The sequence below is a fragment of the Polypterus senegalus genome, chromosome 10, assembly GCF_016835505.1.
Source record: "Polypterus senegalus isolate Bchr_013 chromosome 10, ASM1683550v1, whole genome shotgun sequence".
Taxonomy (NCBI): Eukaryota; Metazoa; Chordata; class Cladistia; order Polypteriformes; family Polypteridae; genus Polypterus; species Polypterus senegalus.
This window is the reverse complement of record NC_053163.1, coordinates 92168893-92188312: the sequence shown is the minus strand read 5'-3', so window position 1 is coordinate 92188312 and position 19420 is coordinate 92168893. Positions and strand designations below refer to the sequence as shown.

Sequence of the window (19420 nt, the reverse complement as noted above, 5' to 3'; positions counted from 1 at the left end):
AGCTTTTGGAATGTATAATCAATGCGATGGCTCATTAACAAATACAGCAATGTCTTAAAACCTTTGTCATGTTGCTTATTTTTACTTAAGTAATGCTCTTTTAACAGTCACTTGAGCATTGCGCTGTGCTTCCCAACAAACAAGGTGGCGTGTTCTTCAGCAACTTTTCTCCGTATATATTAATGAACTGTCTGTAACATATTTTCCACCATTTCTGTCTTAAGCACTTTAAGCTGTTAATTCTATTTCTCTGACCTCATGTATGTATTTACTATCGACGTAACTATTTTCCCTTTGGTGGCTTTTTCTTATTTGTTGCTGAATGTAGGAAGGTTAATATACTGTTCATGGGGTAGCGCTGTCACTCCACTTGGCCCTAGTAAGGTTCTCATACTAAAATGGGTTGCCATATACTTTTGTTTTTTCATACCAGTGCAGAATAGACCATTATTGAGGATACAGAGTTCTGCATGATAGAATGAAACATTCCAGCAATCTTCCTTCCTCCCCAGATTCCTTCTGCTTTATTCATTTGTGTTTCATAATGAATTTCCATAATTGTACGTTTTCACTTTTTATGCTGAACACTATACACCTTGGGTTAAATGGAAGCCTGTTAGAAAAGGCCATAGTAGGCAAGTTCAGCTGTTGAATTCTTTTTAGAGTCATACATTCTTCAAAGGTTATATTTTGATAAATAACAAAGAATGATTATAGCACATGCAGCCAAAATCATCTGCATGAAACTATGCAGGCTCCAACTGTGAAGGACAGGCTGACAAGCAACGGGCACTGTCCATATCAGCTTCAGTCCCTAGAGTGACTTGATTTGCTAAACTGTCGACAGTGATCAATGAGGGTATGGCACTACTGTATGTGGCATCTGGATCCTGTGGGACTTCTCTGTTGTGGAAAAATGTGGTATCAACATAGCTTTTAAATCCCTGACTTATGGCCTTCACCTTCTTTGAACATGAAGACAGGTGGGCCCTCTTCACAGACAAATCTTGGCTGTTCTCTGTATCCAGATTTAGGCTACATGATACCATAATTACAAGAGAATCCTATTGCTCACCCACTTGCATTTGGGTTTTAGGAATTAAATCATTCACAAAATATGCACTGTTGCTAAGGGGAGCAGTTTTGAAAGCGTGCCTGATCTTTAAAAATACCTTTGTGGTCAGGCGTGTTAAGTAGAGAGTACAGATTTGAGGTACAGTTCTCAGTAACTGATGAAGAAAGAAAGGCACTAGTTTAAATAGATGTAATAGATGTAATGTATTTATTTTTAATTTCCACACTAAGTTTGAATTTGTTAAGTAGCATTGTAGTACTACAGTAGCATACTGTATATGATACCCTTTCGCTCTTTAATTTAAATTTTCTTATTATTTCTGTTCTGGGAGTCAGTACAAGCAACAGTAGACTCATGGACAACTATAAGCCATACAGAAGGGCCACTGAACCACAGAATATAGATGGGCTCTTATACTTGGGAAGAAAGAAGTGATGTTTTCCCAAAGCCGATGTACAAGTGACTGGTCAGAAAGTGTAATGGTTAATGTTTAACTCTAAATTATATGTAAATGTAAGTGATCAGAGAATGATCTGACATCTTGGAGCTGTGGATGAAGGACTGCACACTAGACTGGCACACAGCAGCAAGTGACCAACGGAGGGCTGTCAAGTAAAAAGGATCAGCCAGGTGGCATGCAGAAGATACGTGTTCCTTAAACAAAAACACTAAATGTTTAATGCAGCTTTGCCAAATAAAAAAGCACCAACTATTAGTTTTATCGTATAGTTGAATTACTGTGCTATAGTTTGATGTATCATGTTTATAAAATCCAGGGTTCATCACCATCCCTTTCTTTTTAATAGCCTATCTAGGCTTCATTTGTACAGAATATCTGTTAGTCATCATTTTATAGTATGAATGTGAACAAGAATATTACCGAAATGTAGTTGATGGGCTTGTGCTAATACAGCGCAGGTCGTTTGCAGGAAGGTGATGTTCAGCACCCTTCTAAGTTCATGTTGTGTGAGGATTAACCTGCCGAACAGAGTAAGCAGCGCCAGTTCTTTCTCATTGCAATTCACAATCCAAACAAATATTCAATCTTTGAGTATACTGCTGGGGCCACTCCTTCAAAGTACTTCTGTCATAAATTCATACATTTGTACATTATCTACACAATACTGCACTTTAATTCATTTCTAGCTTTTGAAACTCTTTCACCTTCTCTGTGATTTGCATTGCTTTTCTACTCACTGTTGTCAGTCAGTCAGTCAGTCATTGTCCAACCCGCTAAACCCATGTTGTCTGTTTGGTAAAACTCCTGTTCTTGCCATGTTTTATTCAACCTTCTCCTTAATAATTCCTTCTAACAATTTACCTGGCCTATAGTTACCTGAAATCTGCCCAAACCAGTCAGTCAGTCAGTCATTGTCCAACTTGCTATATCATAACGCAGGGTCACGGGGGTCTGCTGGAGCCAACACAGGGCGCAAGGCAGGAACAAACCCCGGGCAGGACGCCAGCCCACCGCAGGACACACACACACACACACCAAGCACACACTAGGGACAATGTAGGATCGCCAATGCACCTAACCTGCATGTCTTTGGACTGTGGGAGGAAACCCACACAGACACGGGGAGAACATGCAAACTCCACGCAGGGAGGACCCGAGAAGCAAACTCAGGCCTTCTTACAGTGAGGCACCGACTCACAGATGTTTGATCAACAATTCTGGACATGTCCACCAGCACACAACTGCCAAGTCTGTTGGGCAGTATGCAAAATTGGGTTCATTTGCGTAATATAGTTGTCATTACATTTTAGCCATAAAGTCAGAAGGTATGTTGAAGTCTACCATTCGCCTTGTTTGCAGCAATTGTAAAGCTTAAATTCTTTTACTTCAAAAATGCACATGGAAATAGCAATGAAAGGAGGCAGAAGAATAAGGACAAATGACACCAATTTCTGGAAGATGTGATGCTCTAGGATACTTGGTCCTTAAATATTATGAGACATTAATAAGCTACAATTTCAATATTTTGGTAACTTTTAAACCTTCTGTCATTTAGGTAGATTACATAGCCCTTCAAATGTACATAGAAACTGAATGTGTATGAGCTCTTCGGTTCGGCTACCTAATGGTCTACTGTGGCGCTTTGATTGGAGGAGCCCTAGCCTGGCAGGACCGTTCTTAGGCAAACTAGGTGACCACTTAGGGCCCCCACTGGCAAGGGGGCCCCACCGGGTGCTTTTTTTAACCAAATAGCCTACAACTTACAGGTCCATATAGTTCAGAAGTACAAATTTTCTCTGGTGGCAGAATTATCAATATGGCTACGCGCGAGCAAAGAGGAAACAGTGACGATGACGACGGCAGGCAGAATCGAGGTGACGGAGTGGTGGGTGGGGCCCAGTGGGAGGGCGCTGATCATCCACCTCGCCTGCCTCCAAGCGTCTACGCAACAAATCGATCACGCTGAAAATAGCGGAAGCTGGGAAGATAAAAACCATTCCACAAAGCGACTCGACAGTGGGTGGTTTGCTCCATCCCTCCATCTGCTCTGCTATAATTATACATGGAGGCTATCTTTGCCGTCGAAAAAGGAAAAGGGGTAGTGGGACACTGCGGTGGGTTGGCACCCTGCCCAGGATTGGTTCCTGCCTTGTGCCCTGTGTTGGCTGGGATTGGCTCCGGCAGACCCCCGTGACCCTGTATTCGGATTCGGCGGGTTAGAAAATGGATGGATGGATGGATGGATGGGTAGTGGGACATACATCTCTCGTCTGAGGTCCATTTTGCAACTTCACAATTCAGTTTTATCCTCAGGGCCCCCTACTTACGCTCCATGCCTAGGGCCCCCAAAAACCTAAGAATGGCCCTGAGCCTGGTAATTAAGCAGCGTCTCACTGATGCACAGACTTAGCTTGATTTGGCTGAATCTGGGTAGTAAAACAGTCTGAAAATTTAAAAAAGTATACAGTAATGATTAAACAGTAATACTTTGTTATAATTGTACATCCAGTATATAGAAATATTGTGTAGGAGAGACCCAAGTCAAGACAGAGACGCCTAGGGGTAGTTTATGTGTTAATTATAGTATGCCACTCATAAATCCATCTTTATTATAGCTGTGCTGTCTATTTAACACAGAAAAGTGACAACATCAGGACCTTAGTTATGCCAGACACGACACCACTGTAAATCAAAAATGGAGTATCGGCACAGGCCTAAGGGGTGACTCCAAACTAACAAACGTCAAGGACAATGGAAAGTTCTTCCTGTTTGTGGATTTATTGGCGTAGAAGTAACCGTACTTTCTCTTGCCGTGGTTTACAGCATGCGCAGTGTGCCCACCTTTAGTTTCAGTCTGCTGTTCTCTCTTTATCTAACAAAAGCCGTTTGTGAGGTCGGATTAGGAAGTTCTCATTTTTTGTTCAGTTTGCCTCAGCGTGACTTTTACAAGGCTGGGTTTGCATTCGTGCCAGCTTGGGTGATAGGCTATAAGGGAGGGTGCCTCTCCTGTTCCTCCCTCAGATGTGTGCAGTCAGTTTCTTCTTGTTCTCTGAACTGGTTCCAGAGGCGAGTTGAGCCGTATTCCTAAAATATGAGAAACTTGTAATTTTCTTCTGGAATGTGTTATTAAAATTCTTTAGTGTTAAACCGTTTTCTAGGCATCTGTAAATGATTATGTGGGTGGATTTAGCATTTTGTGATTGAATGCAAACTAACAGCTTTCAAATAGACAACAAACTTGGAAAGGGAGTCTGTGTCCACTTTTGTTTTTGGCATAGATCTTCTTTGCATCCGTCCACTTCAGTTCAGCGTGTAGGTAAGGTCATAGTTCACCAGACATAATCCTACAATAATCATGTCGTGGTCTTCTATTAGACAAACATGCTGCAGTAGCAGGTCCGTTTTTACACAGCATTCACCTCACACCTCCTGACTTTTATGTAGAGTGGTTTACCTCTAGTGTATAACTTTTGAATCTTCAGCTGCTGTTAGCCTATGTCTGTTGTCCTCGTGTAGCATTAGGTAGCTAATCAAAGAATCAACATTAGAACAATTTTGACAACTAGAAGCCATTTAGCCTAAAAAACCTCACCAATTCTATTCACCCAATTTCTCCAAAATAACGTCAAGTTGAATTTTGACGGTCCCTAATGTCCTACTCTCTGTCTATCCTTTGGAAGTTATAACGTGTGTCTGTGGTTTTCTGTTTGTGTTATTGTTGAAGAAGCCATTTTAAAGTAACACCCAAGGAATCACCATCTTAATTCCTTTTAGAATTTAAAAACTTCATTCATGGACCCTCTTAGTCTTCATTTAATTCATCTGCAAATGTCCACCTCCTTCCCTCTTTTCTCATAACCCTTATCCTGCAGTCCTGGAATTAGCGTAGCTGTTCTTCTGTGGACTTGTTATTGTTCTGCTGCTGCTGCTGCTGCTATGATCAGCCAGAGGTGCACACAATACATACGGGGTGGTCTTACCAGTCGCGGGTTTGGTAGATTACGTACGTATAACCTCACTCAGCTTGTATGGTGTCAGCGCCACTGTTTGCGATCAATGGATTCACTTACATTGTTATGAAATCGCTTCTTTAAAATGACTTTTCTAAAGCAATGCCCTCTGGTATTATCTGCTAGTGCCACCTGCTGGCAGTTTTTGTGTTTTGTCTGAAATTAGTCTGAAGTTTTTTCACAGCCACAGAAGATTGTGATTTTGGGGAAGTTACGCACTTGTTGTTTGTAACAACGTCTATGGAATTCAAAAGGACAAAAAAAACATGTGGCAGGGTTGCCTTGAACTTTGATGGGTTCAAATATATGTACATGTTGCTCTAGAGGATGTTTAAATAATAATATCTCTTATCTATATTTCTCTTCTGGTTCGTCCTGCTTCCTCTTCAAACCCGGTCCCCCCACACGCAGCCCACATGGCATTTCTCGATTCACAGGAGTTTTTACACACCCTCACACCAACTGGCATGCCTCCCCATAGCCTTCCTCTGAAGGTGGGAGCCATAGTTATGCTCCTCCGAAATATTATGCCATCAAAAGGTCTTTGCAACTCATCGTTACCTGAATACATACAAATATTATTGAGTGCAAACTGGTCGCTATCCAATCTTCATTCCCAGAATCTCCCTTTTAAATTTAAACGCACACAATTCCCACTCAGACTCGCCTTCTCCACGACTATCAACAACGATTTGCGTTACTCTACAACAACGAGTCTTCGGCCACGGTCAGTTGTACGCGGCTTTTTCTAGGGTTAGAACTTTCGACTCGTTATCTGTCAAAACACCTGTTCACAACTGCGTCTTTCAAGAAGTATTTCTTTCTTCTTGATTTCTCAATTCCTTTCTCACTGTTTTCCGTTCCTATTCTTACACCGGCTAGTAGTAATAATAATTAATTACGTTTATGTAGGACTGTTCTCACAATTTAAAGCACTTCAGTGAGTGGGGAGCCACTTTAACAACCACCAATATGTAGCACCCACCCAGATGGTGCAGCCATTATTGTGCCAGTGTGCTCACCACACATTAGCTATTAGGTGGTGAAATGATCAGAGAGATAGCCAGCCAGTTAGTGGGGCCGGAATGGACAAGGCCATGATGGGCAATTTAGCCAGGCCCTCCGGATAAGCCCTAATCTTTTCGAAAGATGTCCAGGGATCTTTAATGAACACAGAGACTTGGGGCCTCAGTTTAACATCTCATCTAAAGGATGGCACCATATTTGCAGCACAGTGTGCCCGTCGCTGCACTGGGGCATTGGGATCCCCATTCAGACCCCAGGGTAAAAGCCCTCGTCTGGCCTCACCAACTCCTCTTCCAGCAGCAGCAGCTCATGGTTTTCTTAGATGGTCTCCCATTCAAGTACTGGCCAGTCCTGAACACGCTTAACTTCAGGTGGATGATATGGCTGCTGCCTGCTCCCTGTAGTGGTGAATGGGGGGTCTGAAAGAAATGTAATAAAAAAAAAAGATGCCAAGGAAGAGGGGTGATTGATTGTTTTTCTAATTACATTTTTAAAATAAGCCAAATTCCCACACTTTGCTTTTACGTTCTGCAGATCTGTGCATAGATGAGCGAGCGCATTTTTTTCCAAAGACATTTAGTCAGTTTACTTCATTTATATTCTTATTGACCTGAATTTTTTTTTAATGGCACTCCTTTTGGTGTTGCCTGTGATCTTGGATAACTCAGCTTCCATTTATCCCTTTTTTATTTCTAGATGAGATAGAAGCTTGTCCAAAAAGATATCACAGTACATCCATATGTCAAAAACAATAGCTTATCCTGCCCAGTCTTAACCATAGATTAGTAAGACTAATTTGAGTGCTGCGTCATTTACCATCTTGTCCTCCGTTATGTCGTCTGCCGCTGAGCACTTGTCCCGTGTCACTTCTCAACTTTCATTTCACTGAGGTGTGGCAGGGAGCAGCCGTGTAAAGTGCAGTGCAGTGCAGTCCCTCCCAAGACAAGATCCAGATCCATTTTCAAAACAAGCAGTCTCTTTAAAATGCCCCATTAATAGAGTGGCCACAGTGGGCCTTTTACCCAATACGCCTCTGCTCCTAGCGGGAATTTGGGGAGATCACATGTCAGCCATACGACCGAACTGAAGGACCCTGAAAAGTCTTTTCATTATTATTACTACCTCGCTTCTTTTAACTTCACCTCTTTGTTGTCTGCCACACATCTCGTAATCGATATTTAACCCACTTCCTACTGTCCAAATGACTGGAAATTTTACTCACTTCTGATGACAATACATGAATCAATAATCAGTTTCACTAATTGATCAATTAACCCATGTTAATACAGAAATGAAACTTTCATATGAAGAATAATTGAAGATTTCACCAATAGGTGGCGCTAGTAAGGGATAGAAATATTAAAGGAAGTGTTAAAGTATTGATTACAAAATTATACTAAAACAAACCCAAGACTAAAAAGTTGAAAATAATATATATATAAAAATACTGTGTAAAAACCATGCTAATGTTAAAGTTAAAAAGTGTACTAAAAAGTTAAAAATATGTCTGTCATATATCACTCGTAAAATAAAACCGTGGGTTCTTTTCGTCAGTCAATAAAATCTCATCAGACGCGCCCACACTTTTATTTTACGAGTGATGCTCTCCTTATGGTGTGCATGAAGATCATTATATTCACCTTGTTTGCTTCTCTTTTTCCAGGACCCCGCCACTACACCATTAGCACCATGACTGACCGATTTGACTGCCACTACTGTCGTGACTCTCTCTACGGGAAGAAATACATCAAAAAGGATGAGAAGCACTGCTGCCTGCGCTGCTTTGACAAATTCTGCGCTAATACGTGTGCTGAATGCAGACGACCCATCGGCTCAGATGCCAAGGTACCAGCCTACAGGATGCAGGGCACCGTAATGTATTAATACCTATTGGGTGATCAATCACATAACTAGTATCTGTGACACTAGCAATTGTAGCCTTCTGTTGTTGTTTGTTTTTTTTCTAATCAATAATGCTAACCTTTACATTTTTTATTTTGTTACGATGTACAGTATGTGAAACTAATTAAAATGAGACGACAATCACTGGTCTCTGTTTCTGTGTATTTAGACGACATGGACAGAACTGTCGGGGCACATCAGTAGCTGGGCCTTGTTTAAAGCTCGGCCACATTACTTTTTAATTCACATAAACATGCAGTCTGCCATACCCAGCGACTCAATCCAGCTGTCTGCCACTGTTGTGTGTGTGAGAGTTGAAACCCAATAAACGCTCAGAGAGAAGTACAATACATGTAATGCATGTACGATGGACAAGGAACACAACTGAATGGAAAAAAAGTAAAAAAAGGGCCAATATTGTGGTTGAACTCGCCATACTTTGTCACACAACACACTGCTTGTGATACTTTGGAAAGTGCAACTGTTCTGGAAAGTTCATCAGAGAGTCCCCTAAAGCCACTAACACATTACATGACATCTAGCTGGAGAGCATGTCAAACTTGACAACCACAGTTGCTGATCTTGTCTCTTGGTGACAAATAGGGCGACTTTATGATGACTTTCCATTTCACAGTTCCACAGTATTGTTTCCATCCTCTCATGTCAGTCATCATCTGTTTGCGAGGTCCAACACAATCACACATCTCCATTGCGCATTAGATGTGTTGTACTTTCATCTGAGCACTCAGTGGGTCTCATCTCTTGCACAAACAGAGGCTGCCCCTACAAACCTAAGACAAATCTGTCAGGGTGAGCCGCAAGCTGGCTGGACTGAGCTGCAGGTACAGTATGTCAGACTACACAGGCGGTGGTCACAGGAGCATCATGGCTGCCTTGGACTCACTACGGTGATGTCAATGAAATCTGTAGCTGCAGAAGTTGTGTAACGTGACAGGGCCTTCGCGTAATCTGACATCCTCACGTGACAAGATCAGCAACAGCATTTGTCAGGTTTGACATTCCCTCGAATTAGAAGTTGCGTAATGCTACGGGGTTTAGATGTTTTTTGTTAGTTTTGTTTCGGTTTATTTTGCTAACTTTTAAACAATCTACTGAAATTCAGATTATTTACAAAATAGTTTATTTTATGAAATGTGTTGTGCATAAAGAAAAGTATCGTTGGTTGTGTCTCTTTGCAGGAACTGCATTATAAAAACCGCTACTGGCACGAGGATTGCTTTCGCTGCTCCAAATGCTACAAGCCCCTGGCTAATGAGCAGTTTGCAGCAAAAGATGACAAGATTCTGTGCAGCAAGTGCAGTTCCCGAGTAGACTCAAGCCGATGCCATGGTTGCTACAAGCCCATCTTGCCAGGTAGGCCAACACAACTGACTGCTTTCAGAAAGATCAAAAATTGTAAAGAAATCAGGAAGCCCGTAATGTATAAAGGGCACACAATGTTTTTGTAATGGCAAGTACTGTTGTAAAGACATCACTTGTACAACAGAACGTCAGCTATGGCCGCATGCCATTTAGATGTCTTCCTCTGGGTCACCTGTACAGAAGCAGTGTGTATGAAGAACTTACAGCCTTATGGCCAAAAGTATGAATCCTGAGGCAGATGCCAAGGGGGACTTGACAAATGAGCTCATAGTAACTTGGCCATTGGCATATTTATGTAACATGTGGCACAGTGAGCGTGCGGCACTGACCAAACATGGTATTGTGTTTTGTGTCTGTGGCGGTGATCACTTGGAAACTACTAAACATATGACATTGTAAGATTTTGTGAAGATATTTATGAAGATTCTGCACAGAGAAGCCAAAATGTTGAGGTTGGATCATTACAATGTTCTTCAAAATCCATACATGACAAAGTCCTTGTATCGGAGACGTAAATCCATGTGAAGGAGCTATATTCCTCCTCTTAGTGATTAAAAGGAAAATGAGCCCATAAACTGTGAGCAGATTTATGGTTGTTCGCTCACCGTCCCCCAGGTTGTGCAGTGGTAGTCCTCGAGCTCCTGCATTAATTAGAGGATCTATCAATGGATGCTTGTGCAATTCTTTGCAGGTACCCAGAACGTGGAATACAAAGGCAATGCTTGGCATGAGGAGTGTTTCACTTGCTACCAGTGTAAGAAGCCAATTGGGTCTGAGAGCTTTTTGACTAAGGGCGATGATATCTACTGCGCTGGTTGCCATGAGAAGAAGTTTGCAAAGCACTGTGTCCACTGCAAGCAGGTCGGTACAACTCTGGAGTAGCCAACTGTATGAATTCATGTAAAGAAAATCAATAATTAATCTGCCACACTAATTAAAATAATGTAGTTAACTATATCACAATATTATTTTTTAACATCAGACCTTTTAGGAATGAATATCAAACTTAGATATGAAGCCAGTATTCCATTTCCTAAACCAACTCATCAAGTTTTAAAGGTGTGTGAGGTTGAAACTCACTCTGGTAATATCAGACGCTGTCAGCTAATTCAGTTCATCCTCATTTGTTTGAACAAAATAATTAAAACTTAATATAAGCAGTTTGCAGTTCAAAAATGGAAGATTTTGCACTCCAGGGCAGATACAAAAAAATAAAGTAGGCGAGATGGTAACTTGATTACTAACAACGGAGGGTTTAATAAGGCTTTAGATTATGGCGGACAAACTGAGGAGGAATGCGGTCGTCTCTTGACCTTTCATGTTAATGTGGGAAAGGTCGACCAGTCAGACTGGATGACAACTCAGTAAAGATAATCGCTCTATTATATAAAAAAAATCCTGCAACGAGATGAGACTTTTTGGAAGATTCTTTCAAGTCCCGCAAGTCAAAACTTTGGCCATGAGATTGTTTTCAAGTCCCGCCCTCCCGTCCACCATATTCACCTATGCACACAGTAATCTCACCTCTCATTCGTGTGAATGCTTTTGACAGACACAGTTCTTGCTCTCTCAGCTCTTATACATTTTAGTGTTTTCCTCACTAAGTTCCCAATTAAAAAGGATGTATTATGTCCAAATCTTTTTGAAGAATTTCATCACGAAGGGTTATCAACAGATAAAACAAGTACACAGGCAATCCTAGCACCGAGAAACGATGAAGTCAAACAAATTAACGCCAAAAATTTTGATCGGTAACCTGGCAAACTGGTTAAATGTGTATCAATAGTCTGTGCTGAAACAGTTGGTGGTGATGGTGCGTAAGATGAACACATCAACTTACAATATCCCGAAGAATAACTACAACCGTTAACACCGTTCAGTCTTCCACTGAACGAATTACTGTTGAAAGGAGGATGTATCCAAGAAAGGTAATGAAGTACATCTTCAGGGGATAACATGAGACAGCAAAGGAGATCTTGATATGCCATTCATATTAAAATATTTAGTTTCCCATTAGAATAGCTTTTGCAAAGACAATTAGCAAATCACAGGGACAAACATTCGAAAAAGTCATTTTATTTAATAGAGAGAAAGAAACGATATTCACTCACTGGCAGTTGTACATTGCATTGTCATGATGGAACTCTAAACACAGAATTAAAATTCAATGCAATATCAACGAAAATGTAATTAACTTTAAAAAGTTTGTGTGTGTTAATTTCAAAGCTAAATAGAACAAAATCGTATTACACAACAAATACTTCTAACGCAACATGAAATCTAATTTGCTTTCAAATTATTACGTTTTACTATTTTTTTATATGGTTAATTACTTGCTGTAATGCAAGATAGTACATTGTACATCCGCATTCTCATACGCGAGCTGCAGAGCCGCAAAGAGGCGAACGTGTAGCGCAGGCACCGGGGTTGGAGAGCTAAGCGAGCAGAGGGTTATCTAATATTTTAGGGTAATCAATAATGATAATGTCTTGTGGTGGGACATTTCAGTTTATAGGCTGTGGGGGAATGATGTTTGGTGTAATTCACTTCTGCCCACCTCAACATACGTGCAACTTCAGGCCTGCCATCAGCACCATACTTACGTCTTGGACCCTGTCATAGTTACATTGTAAATGTTGTGTGTGAAGCCCTTTAGTCCATAGCCAGCATTCTTGCAGATCAGTAGTGCATCAGGCAGTGCTGAGGTTTCCAAAGCATTATATGGAGGTCATGAGGTTGGTTTAAAAAAAATGATTGTCTTGGATGTACTTTTTCTGTGATTTGCAGGCGATCACTTCTGGAGGCATAAGCTACCAGGATCAGCCCTGGCACGGTGAGTGCTTCATCTGCAACACCTGCAAGAAACCCTTAGCTGGTCAGCGCTTCACTGCACACGAGGGCAACATGTACTGTGTGGATTGTTACAAGACCTCCGTGGCCAAGAAATGCTCTGGATGCAACAACCCTATCACAGGTCAGTCAGTGCCCAGGTGACCAGTGGGTCTTAGATCTTGAAGGTGTACATGTAGGATTTTCCTTGGTGCTGACACATCTTAATTACACAAGATCTATGATCAAGGAGAACAGAAAGCTACACCCACATTACAATTTCAGTGATGCTTTATCGCAAGCTAAAGTTTCACTTGGTGAGCAGGTATGAAAGGAATGTCTCTGGAATGATTTACTTTAATGAAGGGCAGGACATTGACACCTTGAATAATGAATGCAGCAGTACACCAAGAGGGCTCTCCAAATGGAGGTGTCAAGTTGATTGGAGTGGACAGTGAAGCTGTCAACATTAGACAACTTGCTAACTGAATTGCCTAAATATTCTCTTGCAGGGTTTGGCAGAGGAACCAATGTAGTGAACTATGAAGGAAACTCCTGGCATGAGTACTGCTTCACATGCAAGAAGTGCTCCCTCTCACTGGCCAACAAGCGCTTTGTTTGCCACGACGACAACATCTATTGTCCGGATTGTGCCAAGAAGCTGTGAAGTTCCTCACTGGCAACCGTAGATCATAGTAACAGGATCTCAATATACACATTTATGTTTTCTATGCCCAGTAGTGCTGATTTAGCTGTAGAAAAGGATACCTTTGCCAATTTTGCAATTTATTTTCATTTACTGCTGTAAAGCTTCAAGGAGGGGGGGATTAACAATTTCACAGTTAACGTCAACAGCAATATAACATAGTAAGGGGAGACAAAGAGGACCCAAACCTCATAATGTTGCGTGTGCTCAATTTATCAGAAACGCCAAATGCCGTTCTTAAGACATCTGCTGTCACACATCTTCATGGGCTCAGGCAAATCTCCTGCCTGGCCACTGTCGCTGTATGCATTCAAAGACGCCCCTTGTCAACTCCAAAGTGACCCAGTGTGTGTGTGTTTATCAGCAGGACTTGGGATTGCACATCATCTCACCTAGGGTTGCTTCTTCCCTTGTGTTCAAACATCTCCAACACCTTTTGATACAGTAACTTTTAAAATGGGCGGTGGTGGTATAGCGAGGTCGGGGGGATTCCATAATTTAATTTCCTGAAAAGTCCTGCACAAATATAACCTCACTTATGGATAACAGCAGGCACGTCTCACTGACGGACACTGTGCAAGTGGAATGATTGTGACAGCCATTGGCAGTGCCACAGCGAGGATGCAGTACTGCAACTGCAGCCCCCGAGATTTGTGAAGACCTCTGCTCAGCCCGTCTCCCTAGCAAGACCTTCAGATTGCACTAACAACATGGCTGTTGACTACGCTGAATATTCATTCTCTGCAGATTTCACCTTTGTCACACTTTGTATTTTAACTAACCTTGTGACAGTTGAAAACAGTAGGGCCATATTTGTTTGCAAGCTAACAGACTGGATATTTATTTACTAAGCATACTGATGACAGTTGTTTAACTTGATTATAGAAGTTAATCTTGCATTTTTCAATTGTTAAGAGGCCTTCATTTACACATCAAGGGCTTCTTGTTTGCATGCGTTTTAAGTTTTTTTTTTTTCTCTTCTGTTAGTAGATCTAGAGGCAGACACGTTGAGCTTTAGTATCTACAAGATGGCAGTGACGCTTCAGTTTAGCTTTTACTTTGAATTAACCCAATAACACATTTACATGACATTAAGCAGCAAAATATCGTGTGTCTGGTTTCTGAGGATTTTTCCGCATGCTGACTTTGCATTAGGCCTGTGTGGTGTGCTCAAAGGTTCGTGGGCAGCCCCCGAAAGACCGATTTTGGGGTCTGCACTACTGTCCTGATTTATTTAGATATGTAAAAATGCTTTATAATCTAAACATCTGCTAGGGCGCACACTTCAAGGCAGGGTGAGGCTCCGGTCGAGATTCCTGTGAACACTTTAAAGATGAGCACTCGGAGACACAACTGCTTCAGTGTGAAGTCGACACCCAACTTTGTGTTGATGAGCATGTGCGCCATCCGCCGCTCTCCTATCGACTGCAGTGCTGTTAAGCTTTACTTTGCACTTGGATGATAAATTCTGCTGTTTAATCCTGTTGGTTTCTGAATGTGCGATTCCCAATAAAATCCTTCAAAAGTGGACAGTTTACTTTCTTTGTGTCTTCAGTTACAAACTTCAGTAATCTGAATGGCTGAATGCAGAATACGCTGCAAATCAAAATCAGAAAAGCGCACAGACCACATTTCACCTCCAAATCTTTTCCAATGTTTTTAGATGGAAATTTCAACATTCGCATTTCTAGTGTTACACAGGGATTTATCCTGTTTCAATGTCATGGGTGAAAATACAAATATGAAGGTGTGCAGCTGTCCAACACCTTTTGTTGTTTTAAAAGAACTTGTGTTTTCAGTATAAAACATTTCAGCACTCTTCATTAAGTAATGTCTTCCCAAAATGTTTATGAACAAAAACATCACCTGTGAAAATTTTTCTGGAAAACTTTATTTTAAACAAGTCCAATAAGTATTTACAGAGAGTTAATTCCGCACGGGGCCCAACGGCTAAATGATTGTCACGTTCAGGATAAGCAGTTTTACAAAAATACAGAACCTATCAATGCATGTCTAAGGCACTGCGCTACATCTAACACATTGCAGTCGTAAGAGGAACTCATGTTTGTGCTTGCGACAGACGGTAAAGTGTGCGCCTGAAGCAGCATCTCTCCTGGTACAAGAGGACACGGACGACAACCTGAAAAGCAGCCTGTGTAGCGCGGCTCCATCTCAAGTGACATTTTGTCGCTGCCATCTAACCACTCAAAGCAGACATGTCAGACACAACATTTAAAAGACTTTTTTGTTTTTTTTGCTTTTCGTCAAAGGATTATAAGTTTGAACACCTTTTAGCAGTTCACATGCTGTAGCAGAACAGGCAATTGTTCAATCAGTAAGAGACAATCCAGATTTTGGCTTTTATGTAACAACTGTAACTTTCCCCAGAGTGCAGATTATGTAATGAAGTAGTAATAGTAGTTAGGAGTACCTTGGCTTTGAGGGTCTAGTACGTCACTTCCCACTCGGCAGGCCTGCATGAACAGCACATGCTTCCTTACAAACACCACAGTATCAAAGTGTTTGGGACCATCTTCTTCCTGAGCGTTCTGCCTCATTGCACAAGCACGTGTTTGGACAGAGAGGTCAGTGCTGGCTTAACTGTAGAGAGCTTTCTGGACACGGCTCATCGACGCGAGAACCTGGTGAATGCAGGACGGAGTAGCTTCTGCATGGAACTACCAGACGAATAAACACCAAGACTGTAGGAATGGCGCTGAGCAGACGATCAGAGCGGTGTACACCATGCGGTCTTTTGATGCTTCATGCTAATAAATGAACAAAACATGCAGTAATACACTGCACTTCCAGGACCACAATCGCCCTGCGTATTCTCCATGAGTGTGGACAAGACAGACAAGCAGGACAATAAGGTAACTGGACATAAACAGTCAACCTGAGATAAAATAAGACACTTTCTCAAGTAGTCTGTGATACAAAGAAAGAAAGCAAGAAAGAAAAACAAAATACAAAAGCTCTGAGAAGATGAAATGGATCCATCAGCAAAAAATAAAAACAAGTTAGGTAAACACAAGAAAAAAGAAGCCACATAAAAGGGAACTTGGATGCCTAATACTGATTTGAAACACTATAAATACATTTGTAAAATATGCACATATGTATAAATATAATTAAATACAATTCACTGAAATCAAATCAGAACATATTAAGAATACAAAAAAGAAGGACTTCTGATGATCTGCACAGAAATGCTGCAGCATCTCTTTAAAAACAGATACAGTCAAAGATATGAAATGAAACCCGACAATAATTTGGATATTTCCGTTTAAAGCTGCTACTGACACACAATTTAAGAAGCAGCTCTTCAAGAACATCCGTCACAGACAGCAAGTACAACTGTCCGATGCACCTCTGAGCGGGACAGAATCAGCACTGACCAGAGAGGGGCACTGGACAGCATTGCCTTGACTCACCAGTTGACCGCTGACCCTCAGAGGGTACTCTGGCACATATGGTACATGCTGCCAACTGTCAAGACTGGCGCACCAACCCAGGGCAACACCCACGTTTCAAATGCTAAACTCACTTGACTGGTCCAGAAAAGCTCCACACAGTCTGTTTCTATGCTCAAAATCATTTAAACTGGGGCTCTGCACTGCTCTCCTGACCGAACTGTGCTCAGTTTATTCTGTAAAATACTTACAAAATGTAACAGTTTGTTGTCAAGGATGACAACCGTCATAGCCCTGTTAGCCGTCATTAGCATTTCTAAAGATAAAACTAAATCTAATGTCAGATGGTAAGGATGAAACAAAAAAACTGCCCATGGTGGACAGTGTACTGGTGGAGCCACAAAAGCAGTCAGATATCTCCTTAAGGTTGTTGACCCCGTGTCACTACAAATTTAAAACAAGTGCACAGTTGGAAACAATGGACTTCAGCAAAACCTTCTTTAGAATGGAATTATGATGACAAATTAAATAATTTATGCTGTTTGTGTTACATAAAGAACAAACAGCAAGTTGAAAATGACTAAAACCGTGAAGCGAAGCAAAGGATCCTCTCCTCATTACTTTCTATTTCTTAAGATGACAAGGTGCAAAACAAGCAGGACACATTCAGGTCTTCTGCGTATGGTTTCTCGTCCATAACTTTGTTCTGTTCCTGATATGAAATATCTTTGTTAAAGCAGCTTCATTCTGAAACAAAGGCATTCGGTGCTCAAAATAAAGACTTGGTTCATGGAGTGCAATGTTCAAGGACGTCCAGGTGGGTGCAGTCCAATATCTAATAAAAGAAAAAGGACAGCAATGTGAATGACTTCAGATAGATTCAGAGAAAAACAACATCGTCACATCACATCTGCAGTGCTTTATGCTCAGGGAATGACTGTCCAGTTACAGCTGCAAAGGTATGACCCAAAATCACCATTTGCATGGTTATACTTCTTATAGTTGAATTAGCACTTGATATACAGAGTTCATTTCAGTTTTGATAAAGGTTGTGTGTTCTGGGAGCTTTGAATCCAGCAATGGTGCATTGCTTTGAAAAGAAAAGGCACAACAAACTGGAAATCCACAAAGAGAATGCAATACACACAAAAGCCAGAAATGGCTCAGACCTGCCAAATAAATACAAGAAATGTTTCTCTTTGTTCCTCCATACTGTATTTATGCACACACACAAAAAATAAATAAATAATGATGACAGTGAAATGAACACTGGCGGCTGGATTGTTACCACTCAGTAGACCTGCTTCAAGTGATGGGGCCACTTCACACACTTTTGTGTGTTCCGATGTTAAAATGAATAAACTACTACCAAATTAAGCAATTCCAAGAATTATTACACGTTCATTAGGCACAATCAATGAAACGTGGAACAGCTTTTAAAATGCTCCCCTCCCAGACTACTGTAACTTCTGAATGCAGCGTAGTGATGTCTTGGACATGAACATGGAGTTTGGATTCCAGGCTTAAACAGATGAACAAGAAAGTACTAAAACAAAGTAAACTCAAATACAGAAAAGTGATTTAATACTGAAAATGCGTATTTGGGGAACTTGTAGCAAAGAAAGCATGCCTACTGTAAGGTTTATTTTGAAAGTGATCTGAACCAACAGATATTTTTGTATTGATAAATGTAGTATTTGGGCAATTACTCACTCATGCTGTTTAATCAACGTCTCTAAACCTCAGCATTAGGTTAGGCCCCTTAGTCAGTCCTTTAATGTGCGTCTCTACTAATATGACATTACCTGACACACAGTATAGTCTTGCAGGGCCAGGCATAGGTATATTCTTGAAAAGTCTGTAGTGCGGCTAATAGAGGGAAAATCCACTGCCAAGAAAGCTCCCCCCAGGGTTTCTTCACAAAAACCCACCCACATCTGCTCCAGTCCATGTACTTTTAAACTACCAGGACTTCAGGGAGAGAGCAAAAAAATGCCAAAGACATAACACTGAGAGAAAATAAAAAGCTAAAATTGCTGTTGTCTGTTCAGGAGCTCAGTAGCGCAAGGTAACTGAAGCCGAATGATTAATCTGTAGACTGTGAGGAGCTCAGCGACAGAAGAGACAGATGGTGACCACTACAGGTACTTGGCTCCACACACTCGAGATGTGCTTCTGTCTGCTCTGATCTTTCTGTCATTCTCACTATGGCATCATTATACAGTATGATATAACAGCAGCAAACAGAGTTTAGATAAACATTGTGGTCTCTGGGTATACTAAGTGATCAAAAGCTGTGGCTATTTTGTCATGTAAACTTATTTTAGTTCTTCTTCAGCAGGTGGATGCTGTGCAGCTTCATTCGTACTTATGCTGAAGTGGCGTCAGTGCTGTTAAGCACATTTATTGCTTTGGCTGTTTTGAGTACTGAAGTCTTCATCTCCTGTCACTCTTCCTTACCGACTCTCAAAACAGCAGTCCTTTTCACCTTCTTTTGATGGGGTGTGGCACAATTTATTTCAAACCCATGTTCTGTAATTCATATTTGCACAGACAGAGGTGCCAATTCTCTCAACCTTACATCGACTCTGACGCTCTTGTTGAAACTGAACAACA

At 41.2% G+C, this 19420-nt stretch overlaps 2 protein-coding genes across 11 annotated transcripts in view; one reads left to right on the top strand and one right to left on the bottom strand.

The window, feature by feature from the left end:
• fhl1a (four and a half LIM domains 1a) overlaps positions 1-14921 on the top strand; it is a 54276-nt gene extending 39355 nt beyond the window's left edge. For all 3 annotated transcript variants that reach the window (XM_039766197.1, XM_039766198.1, XM_039766196.1), the window contains exons 2-6: positions 8235-8416; positions 9673-9847; positions 10548-10717; positions 12644-12830; positions 13198-14921. In XM_039766197.1, coding sequence (XP_039622131.1) covers positions 8261-8416; positions 9673-9847; positions 10548-10717; positions 12644-12830; positions 13198-13352 — 843 coding nt within the window. In that variant the 5' untranslated portion in view covers positions 8235-8260 and the 3' untranslated portion in view covers positions 13353-14921. The remainder of the gene's footprint in view (positions 1-8234; positions 8417-9672; positions 9848-10547; positions 10718-12643; positions 12831-13197) is intronic.
• Positions 14922-15262: 341 nt separating this feature from the next.
• map7d3 (MAP7 domain containing 3) overlaps positions 15263-19420 on the bottom strand; it is a 155817-nt gene continuing 151659 nt past the window's right edge. For all 8 annotated transcript variants that reach the window (XM_039766188.1, XM_039766189.1, XM_039766192.1 and 5 more), the window contains one exon: positions 15263-17639. The gene's annotated coding sequence lies outside the window, so the exon portion shown is untranslated. The remainder of the gene's footprint in view (positions 17640-19420) is intronic.